Source organism: Staurois parvus, unplaced genomic scaffold, assembly GCF_062004578.1.
Source record: "Staurois parvus isolate SC_StPar_1 unplaced genomic scaffold, SC_StPar_1.0 ptg001879l, whole genome shotgun sequence".
Taxonomy (NCBI): domain Eukaryota; kingdom Metazoa; phylum Chordata; class Amphibia; order Anura; family Ranidae; genus Staurois; species Staurois parvus.
In genome coordinates, this window is record NW_028319675.1 from 512,501 (window position 1) to 522,500 (window position 10,000).

At 46.5% G+C, this 10,000-nt stretch overlaps 1 protein-coding gene across 1 annotated transcript in view; it reads right to left on the reverse strand.

The window, feature by feature from the left end:
• LOC149433913 (high affinity immunoglobulin epsilon receptor subunit alpha-like) overlaps positions 1-5,565 on the reverse strand; it is an 8,039-nt gene extending 2,474 nt beyond the window's left edge. Inside the window, exons 1-2 of the mRNA XM_089664304.1 lie at positions 5,535-5,565; positions 1-181 (exon numbers count right to left, since the gene is read on the reverse strand). The exon at positions 1-181 is cut by the window's left edge and continues 80 nt beyond it. Of these exons, the coding sequence (XP_089520430.1) occupies positions 1-181; positions 5,535-5,565 (212 nt within the window). The remainder of the gene's footprint in view (positions 182-5,534) is intronic.
• Between the last annotated feature and the right edge of the window lie 4,435 nt (positions 5,566-10,000).

Genomic DNA, 10,000 nt, shown 5'->3' on the forward strand with positions numbered 1-10,000 from the left:
TGAGCATTATCTATTTCCTTGATTCGTCCAGTGCACTGTTGTTTCCGGCTGTTCTTGTACCAGGAATACATCGGATTCTTCTGCCCAGCCGCCTCCACGTTGCATGTGAGAGATACGGATTCTCCCTTGAAGATCTTGTTCCATTTGGGATCCAAGGTCACCACGGGCCGGTCTCCAGCCTCTGGACAGGACAATGAGTACAGAAACATTCACTCCATAGGAATGACAAGTCTCAGTTTTGTGTTCTGCAGCATTGTGTGTGCCGGATACTCAATCCTGATTGGATAGCAACATGCACCAACACCATGGCAACGCAGGACACGGCGGGGAGAAGGGCTGAGGACTCTGATATGAAAGGGGGAGGGAGTTACTGAGGACTCTGGTGTGAAGGGGAACTGGGGATTCTGGTGTGAAGGGAGGGGGTTACTGAGGACTCTGATTTGAAGGGGAACTGGAGATTCTGATATTAAGGGGGGGGGGGCTGAGGACTCTGATGTGCAGGGGAACTGGGGATTCTGGTGTGAATGGAGGGGGGGGAGGGGGGGCTGAGGACTCTGTTGTGTAGGGGAACAGGGGATTCTGATGTGAAGGGGGGGGGGCTGAGGACACTGATGCGAAGGGGGACTGGGGATTCTGGTGTAAAGGTGGAGTTTACTGAGGACTCTGAGTTCAAGGGGAACTGGGGATTCTGCTATTAAGGGGGGGGGGGGGCTGAGGACTCTGATGTGAAGGGGAACTGGGGATTCTGATATGAGGGGGGAAGGGTTGAGGACTTTGACTTTGGGGGACTGGGGATTCTGGTGTAAAGGTGAAGTTTACTGAGGACTCTGATGTGAAGTGGAACTGGGGATTCTGGTATGAAGGGGGGGGGGGGGGACTGAGGACTCTGATAGTTACATACAATGCAAATTTCAAAATAAAAAGGATGTGTACTCACCGATGTGATGCGCAAAAAGTGCTGAAATATACAGAAAATATATCAATGTGTCAGAAAGTATTGTTTATACATTTTCAGGTAACGGCCCATTGAGTGAGATAGAGATATAATATTTAATTTACTTTTTTTTTTAACTTTTGTATCTATATATATACAATTAACAAAAAAGATCAAATGGCCCATCGAGTGATATATATATATACAGTTGTGTTCAAAATAATAGCCGTCAGACATCACTAACCGGATCAATCACTGTTTTTGGTGGAAATGATATTTCTACATGGCAAATAATTTCCTAGCAGGTGTAGTAGAGTCATAGAAATCCAACAGACCCGACAGTCATGACATGCATGCTGCTGATTCTGTGTCATTGAATCACTCATTGAAAGGGGCGTGTTCAAAATAATAGCAGTGTGGAGTTCTATTAGTGAGGTCATTCATTCTTTGAAAAACAGGTGGCAATGATTGCCCTTATTTAAGGAAGGAAGGCAGCAAATGTTGGACATGCTGGTTACAGTGCATTTCTCTCTGAAATTCTGAGGAAAATGGGTCGTTCCAGACATTGTTCAGAAGAACAGCGTACCTTGATTAAAAAGTTGATTGGAGAGGGGAAAACATATAAAGAAGTGCAGAAAATGATCGGCTGCTCAGCTAAAATGATGGCAAATGCTTTAAAATGGCAACCAAAGCCTGAAAGATGCGGAAGAAAGCAAAAAACTACCATTGGAATGGATAGAAGAATAGCCAAAATGGCGCGGACTCAGCCAACAATCAGCTCCAGGAAGATGAAAGAAGGTGTGACGTTCCCTGTGAGGACTCAGCCAACAATCAGCTCCAGGAAGATGAAAGAAGGTGTGACGTTCCCTGTGAGGACTGTTACAATTAGAAGACGCCGATGTGAAGCCAAGCTATCTGCAAGAAGTCCCCGCAAAGTCCCGCTGTTGGAAAAAAGACATGTGCTGAAGAGGTTACAATCTGCCAAAGAGCACATTGACCGGCCTAAAGAGAAATGATGCAACATTTTGTGGACTGATGGAAGTAAGATTGTTCTTTTTGGGTCTAGTGGGCGGAGACAGTTTGTCAGACGACCCCCAAACACTGAATTCAAGCCACAGTACACTGTGAAGACTGTGAAGCATGGTGGTGCAAGCATCATGATATGGGGATGTTTCTCATACTACGGTGTTGGGCCTATTTATGGCATACCAGGGATCATGGATCAGTTTGAATCCATCAGAATACTTGAAGAGGTCATGCTGCCTTATGCTGAAGAGGAAATGCCCTTGAAATGGGGGTTCCAACAAGACAACGACCCCAAACACACCAGTAAACGTGCAACATCTTGGTTCCAGCCCAACAAGATGGACGTTATGGAGTGGCCAGCCCAATCCCCGGATCTTCATCCAAGAGAAAACTTGTGGGGTGACATCAAAAATGCAGTTTCTGAGGCAAAACCAAGAAATAGAGAAGAACTGTGGAATGTGGTCCAATCATCCTGGGCTGGAATACCTGATCACAGGGGCCAGAAGTTGGGGGACTCCATGCAACACAGATGTACAGCAGTTCTCAGAAACAGTGCGACTACAACCAAATATTCATGAAGTCATTCAAAGGAAAGCAAAATCTTCAAACATTTCTCAGTTTATATAGTGAATGTTGGAGTTTGTAAAGAAGAATACAAACACTGCCATTTTTTTGAACCGTCTAATATTCACTTTTCTTCCATTTTTTTAGGGGAACAACACAAATTTGATGTATTTTTCTTCATGTTGTGATTTGGAATAGAATGTGTCGTGTTCCCAATGCATTTGTGTGGATGGAAATAAAAGGATTAGAAGGATGTTCAGCTTTAGTCACTTTTTTCAACACACGGCTATTATTGTGAACACGACTGTATATATATATATATATACTGTGTGTGTATCTCTCTCTATATATATATATATACTGTGTGTATCTCTCTCTCTCTCTCTATATATACTGTGTGTGTATCTCTCTCTATATATATATATACTGTGTGTGTATCTCTCTCTCTATATATATATATACTGTGTGTGTATCTCTCTCTATATATATATATATACTGTGTGTGTATCTCTCTCTCTCTCTATATATATATACTGTGTGTGTATCTCTCTCTATATATATATATATACTGTGTGTGTATCTCTCTCTATATATATATATATACTGTGTGTGTATCTCTCTCTATATATATATATATACTGTGTGTATCTCTCTCTCTCTCTATATATATATATATACTGTGTGTGTATCTCTCTCTCTCTATATATATATATACTGTGTGTGTATCTCTCTCTCTATATATATATATATATATATACTGTGTGTATCTCTCTCTCTCTCTCTCTCTATATATATATATATATACTGTGTGTATCTCTCTCTCTCTATATATATATATACTGTGTGTATCTCTCTCTCTCTATATATATATATCTCACTCAATGGACCATTTGATCTTTTTTGTTAATTGTAAAAAACACAATTTCGGAAATATGATTTCATGGCTGATATCAAAATACCGTATCAATTGTATGATGTCACCTAAAAAGAAAAAAAAGGAATTTCTTGAAAAGTAGATTAAACTTCATGTATGATATTTTTAACATCTATTGCGCACAGATCCCTATGAATCGGTGAGATCCCGGTGTTGATCCCGGTGTTGATCCCGGTGTTGATCCCGGTGTTGATCCCAGTGTTGATCCCGGTGTTGATCCCGGTGTTGATCCCGGTGTTGATCCCGATGTTGATCAGTGAATGTTATGCAGGCCATAGACGATTTTCGCACCATTAGTGGGTTAATTGGTTGTCTGTTTTTCAGGGTTTTAGCACTTTTTTTTATCGGTCCAGTTGGAAAATTCACGGCTGATTTTCCCGACAATGATGGGCAAATCGGCCGATCGTTTTACCAATAAAAAATCTGCGCATGAGCCGCGAATGCAAGAAGAAGAAGAAAAAGAAGCGGAAGAAGAATTCCAGTCCGCTATTATATTTTATATCAAAAGTCTTGCGGTTGCAACAATGTATCCATTTGTATCCGAATAAAACCAATCTGTATCTGAAATGGATACAAATGGATACATTTGTTGCAACCGCAAGACTTTTCATATAAAATAGAATAGCGGAGCTCTCTGCAGGGACAGAAGAAACTAAATGCCGGCCGTAGACGGGATGAAAATCAGCCGATTTTTTTACCATTGGTGGTAACGACGACCGATTTTTCGTTTTTTTTTAATAAAAAAAAGGCCAGTTTTCGACCCGTCTATGGCCTGCATTAATCTATAAAAAGAATGAAAAAATAATTTCCTAGTTCAGGCCGGTGCGGTACTCAGGTAATAAGATAACAATGACATTGTTTAAAGTACTCAGTAATCTATTCCTGTTCTGCGTAGTTTTCGGGATCTGGTGGGAGGGGTGGATGAAGGTTCCGGAATAGATGTAGAGGATAAAAAAAAAAAATATCAAAACCGAATTTTAGCAAAAATGTATTTAGGATAAAGGCACCGGCTGCTGCAAGTGGGACCCGGGACAGTCAGTAGATGACCGGGACATATCCCTGGATGGTGGAGTTCCTGCAACACCCCTCTGTGACATGCAAGGCTGACCTCAAGGTGAAACCTTCTGCTCAACAGCTATACTGCAGGTTTTTATTTTTTGTTTTTTTTTGTTTTTTTAGAATAAAATGTTAAAGCCAAACTATACAGAGTATTAGTGACATCATCCTGTGTACCCAATTATTGTACATTGTAATATTCCCCCGCAGTCACACACTATTATTATTATACATTTATATAGCTCTGACATATCCGCAGCGCTGTACAGAGATCACTGAGCCCACAGTCACATCAATCTCTGTACCAGAGGAGCTTACGCTCTAATGTCCCCTCCCCCACAGTCACATCAATCTCTGTACCAGAGGAGCTTACGCTCTAATGTCCCCTCCCCCACAGTCATATCAGTCTGTGTACCAGAGGAGCTTACGCTCTAATGTCCCCTCCCCCGCAGTCCCATCAGTCTCTGTACCGGAGGAGCTTACGCTCTAATGTCCCCTCCCCCACAGTCACATCAGTCTCTGTACCAGAGGAGCTTACACTCTAATGTCCCCTCCCCCACAGTCCAATCAGTCTCTGTACCGAAGGAGCTTGCACTCTAATGTCCCCTCCCGCACAGTCATATTAATCTCTGTACCGAGGAGCTTACACTCTAATGTCCCCTCCCCCACAGTCACATCAGTCTGTGTACCGGAGGAGCTTACACTCTAATGTCCCCTCCCCCACAGTCCCATCAGTCTCTGTACCGAAGGAGCTTGCACTCTAATGTCCCCTCCCCCACAGTCACATCAGTCTCTGTACCGGAGGAGCTTACACTCTAATGTCCCCTCCCCCACAGTCACATCAGTCTCTGTACCAGAGGAGCTTACACTCTAATGCCCCCTCCCCCCCAGTCACACATGCTAAAAGCGGTGGATAGAGAGACCAGTCGATGTCCTATTGGTGGGTTGCTGGTCGTTCGATCAATGGATCAGTTGATATCAATCAGCCATTAATAAAAAACAAACACAACCCGCACTCACCGAGTGTCAGAATAATCCTGATGGCGGCCATGCTGCGAGCACCCGATGGACTGAGTGTCATGTATTCGCACATCTGGGGTGAGCTTCACACTTTAGTTCCTCTTTTTCACTGAACCGTGAATGGAGGAGCTCTGCACGTGTATGGTGGTTGAAGCTGCAGCTGGGCCTTCAGTCACATTCTCTACACTTCCCTGTCACTGCCCCTGGTTTCCTGTGTCAGGGTGTCTCCTTTGCCTATGGAGCCACCCTTGCCAGGACTAGAGTGCTGTCTCCCTACACTGAGGGCCAGGGATGGACTGACAACTCATGGGGCCCCCGGGCAATAGGAAATCATGGGGCCCCTGTGTCCTTGCCCACACTCAAAAAAGCCTATGAAAAAGGTACAAGGGGCATCTCATGGGGCCCCCGACTGACCCCAGGCCCTCGGGCAGTGCCCAAGTTTCCAAATGGAGCCACCCTTGCCAGGACTAGAGTGGTGTCTCCCTACACTGAGGGCCAGGGATGGACTGACAACTCATGGGGCCCCCGGGCAATAGGAAATCATGGGGCCCCTGTGTCCTTGCCCACACTCAAAAAAGCCTATGAAAAAGGTACAAGGGGCATCTCATGGGGCCCCCGACTGACCCCGGGCCCTCGGGCAGTGCCCAAGTTTCAAATGGAGCCACCCTTGCCAGGACTAGAGTGGTGTCTCCCTACACTGTGGGCCAGGGATGGACTGACAACTCATGGGGCCCCCGGGCAATAGGAAATCATGGGACCCCTGTGTCCTTGCCCACACTCAAAAAAGCCTATGAAAAAGGTACAAGGGGCATCTCATGGGACCCCCTACTGACCCCGAGCCCTCGGGCAGTGCCTGGGGGCCCAAATGGTCAGTCCGCCCCTGCTGTGGGCATCAATAGAGACGGGAGGGTGCCCAGGAAGCGTCTCCTTAGTTCCATGAAGCTCCTGCACTGGCCAACCAGTAGACTGGGGGCGCGGGTCAGTGACCAAGACATACTGCTTAACTGCCAAGAAAAAAAGTGAGGTCACCAACATGGCTGGACTGTTCCATCACACGGATGGAAGGAGCCTACAAAAGCGAAGAGTAAGGTGAGTATCACTCCTTATCCATGCACCCCTAGACTTGGTGAGCCCGTACCTCTTGCCGATTTGGGGGGGAAGGAGGGCACTGCAAGAGTAATAATCTTCCTGTGCCCAGAATTGGGCTTTCTTGTATAACAGGTCTTCGAGAGGAAGGACCAATGCTGTAAACCAATCAGGAACAGGATTGCAAAGATATGTCAGTCTAGCATGGGGTGCTTGCTGACAGGAGGGTGCACAGGGAGCGTCTCCTCAGTTTCATGAAGGTCCTGCATTGTCCAGCTAGTAGGCTAGGGGTGGGTCAGTGACCAAGACGTAACTGCCAAGAAAAAAAGAGAGGTCACCTACATGGCTGGGCTGCCCGGCAGTGGTGCCCAGATCACAAGGCTGGATGAACAGATCTGGATGAGACAGCTAACATAAATACAGTATATCCTGACTTATGCAGGCCATACACGGGTCAAACTCTGAACGATTTTTAGTCCGAAAATTGGAAACGTTGTTCGCTCGGTGATCCGATGGTTCCCTCAATGATTTCAAAAATTGGCTGACTGAGTCATAAAGTTCACCCCATATAATAGGCGAAACTTCTGTCCCTTCCAGGTCACGGCTCACGCGCCTATTCTTTTCGGAAAAATCGATCGTATGATTTGACCATCATTGAGTCGAAAGTCGGTCGTTTTTCACAAATTTTCCAACATCACCGAAAAGGGGAGGAACCACGACAATCGGCCAGTGCCATTGACCCCACTAACAGAGTGAAAATCGGGCCTAAGGTCGAATTTCGACCCATGTATGGCCGGAATTTGCTGTTCAGACCCCGTGTATTTCATTTGCTGTCTCTTTGGGGTTTCCTGTTCCAATGACTGGTGCCTTCTCAGGGGAAGTGAGGGGAAACGAACACAGATGACCAAAAAAAATACTCTTCAGTAGAACGAGGAAGGGTTGACGTGTCTGATATTTTTTTTTTACTCGTGACCCCAGTGGGAGATTTATTTTCATGTACTGGTGACACCCTGGACAGGAAAGTACATCGTTGTCCAGCGGCACGTTCTTCGGAAGGACAACTGGATGATGTTGAACCCTCAAAACTGTTCATGTTTCCATCTGATGGTGTGGAAGTGGAGGTGATGACTGGACTGGCCGCTTTTCCAAGTCAAAGGGCTTCCAAGGAACGTTGACAGCTTAATTCTGGAATTTTTGAAAAAATATTCTTGCACCCCTTCCCCATGCACTGCAAGGGTTGACTACTTGTGAAGCCCAGGGGAAGAGGAACAAGCTATAACCTTTGCTCTCCCAACTGGCTTCCACCACATTGTGCGACCGGTTCCTCGAAACCTCTTCTCTTTGGTGATCCTGCTGGGGGTCATATGCTCACAACATCTCATACAGTGCGGTGCAAGTGGCCCTGGAATGTGTGTGAAGATCACAAGGGCCCTGCCCACAACTTGGATCTTCATAGTCTAGGGGTTGATAAACAAGCTGTAGTACTTTGCTCTCCAAACTGGCTTCCACCAGGGCCCAGTAGATGCCTTCACACAACTTGAGGAAGTGCAACAAGCTATAACCTTTGCTCTCCCAACTGGCTTCCACCACATTGTGCGACCGGTTCCTCAAAACCTCTTCTCTTTGGTGCTCCTGCTGGGGGTCGCATGCTGACCTCATCTCGTACAATGCAGTACAAGTGGCCCTGCTTTGTATTTGAGGATCACAAGGGCCCTGCCCACAACTTGGGGAAGAGGAACAAGCTATAATACTTTGCTCTCCCAACTGGCTTCCACCACATTGTGCGACCGGTTCCCTGAAACATCTTCTCTTTGGTGCTCCTGCTGGGGGTCACATGCCACCATCATCTCATCCAACGAAGTACAAGTGGCCCTGCTTTGTATGTGAGGACCACAAGGGCCCTGCCCACAACTTGGATCTTCAGAGTCTAGGGGTAGATAAGCTGTAGTACTTTGTTCTCCCAACTGGCTTCCACCGGGGCCCACTAGGAGCCTGCACACAACTTGGGGAAGAGGAACAAGCTATAATACTTTGTTCTCCCAACTGGCTTCCACCACATTGTGCGACTGGTTCCTCGAAACCTCTTCTCTTTGGTGATCCTGCTGGGGGTTGTATGCTCCCATCATCTCGTACAGTGCGGCGCAAGTGGCCCTGCAATATGTGTGAAGATCACAAGCTCCCTGCCAACAACTTGGATCTTCATAGTCTACAGGTAGATAAACAAGCTGTAGTATTTTGCTCTCCCAACTGGCTTCCACCACATTGTGCGACCGGTTCCCTGAAACCTCTTTTCCTTGGTGCTCCTGCTGGGGGGGTCACACACTGACCTCATCTCATACAATGCAGTACAAGTGGCCCTGCTTTGTATGTGAGGACCACAAGGGCCCTGCCCACAACTTAGATCTTCAGAGTGTAGGGGTAGAGGAACAAGCTATAATGCTTAGCTCTCCCTACTGGCTTCCACCACATTGTGCAACCAGTTCCCCGAAACCTCTTCTCTTTGGTGCTCCTGCTGGGGGTCACATGCCACCATCATCTCATCCAATGAAGTACAAGTGGCCCTGCTTCATATTTGAGGATCACAAGGGCCCTTCCAGAATGACTGAACAGAATTACCAATCTTTTGGTCGGTAAAACTTCCCATATTTGTGTTTTTACCAGGTGGTTTCTGGAATTCAGAGGCAACCCCATCCCGAGGGGCAGGAGGTGACCGACACCCGACAGAGTCTTCGGTAGGCCCTCTGGAAGATAATATGAACCGTGCAGAACACACGACTGCTGGGCAGAGCAGGAAAACCCAAAGCAGTCGCAGGGTGTCAGATGATGTGATGGGTGTCAGATGATGTGATCTGCAGGGCGCCCCCAGTCTTCCCCCACGGTGGAGCCAAAACCGACGTACGTCTGAGAAAACACCAACATTTGCATTTTGAGTCATTCGGGGTGAAGTACAACTCTCACTTCTCCTTTATTCATTGAAATGACAGCGTCCGACAAGTGGGCGGAGACCGCGGGTGCAACAAAAACATCAAAATCACAAGTGAATGCTGGAAGTCATCGTATAAAACCACAACGTAGGATGAGGTCTCCAACAATCAGATTGTATACATGACTCTGTCAGCCCCGGAGAATATCCCCCCCCCCCTAGGTCTCCTTGTAGAGGGTGTCACCGGGGCAGGCAGTGTGGGGGAGGGGGACCTCTCTGGTGGGGGCACAAACAGTATACAGTTACATGTAAAAGAGTCTGGAGATAAACTTTAACCCCTGAGTGACCAAAGGCCTGTGAGCCCACTCCAGAGCTGCCATATGTCAGATAATGTGACCGTACCTCCGGAATTAATCTGCCTAATAATATTGACATTTTGTAAGGACATATCAGGCTT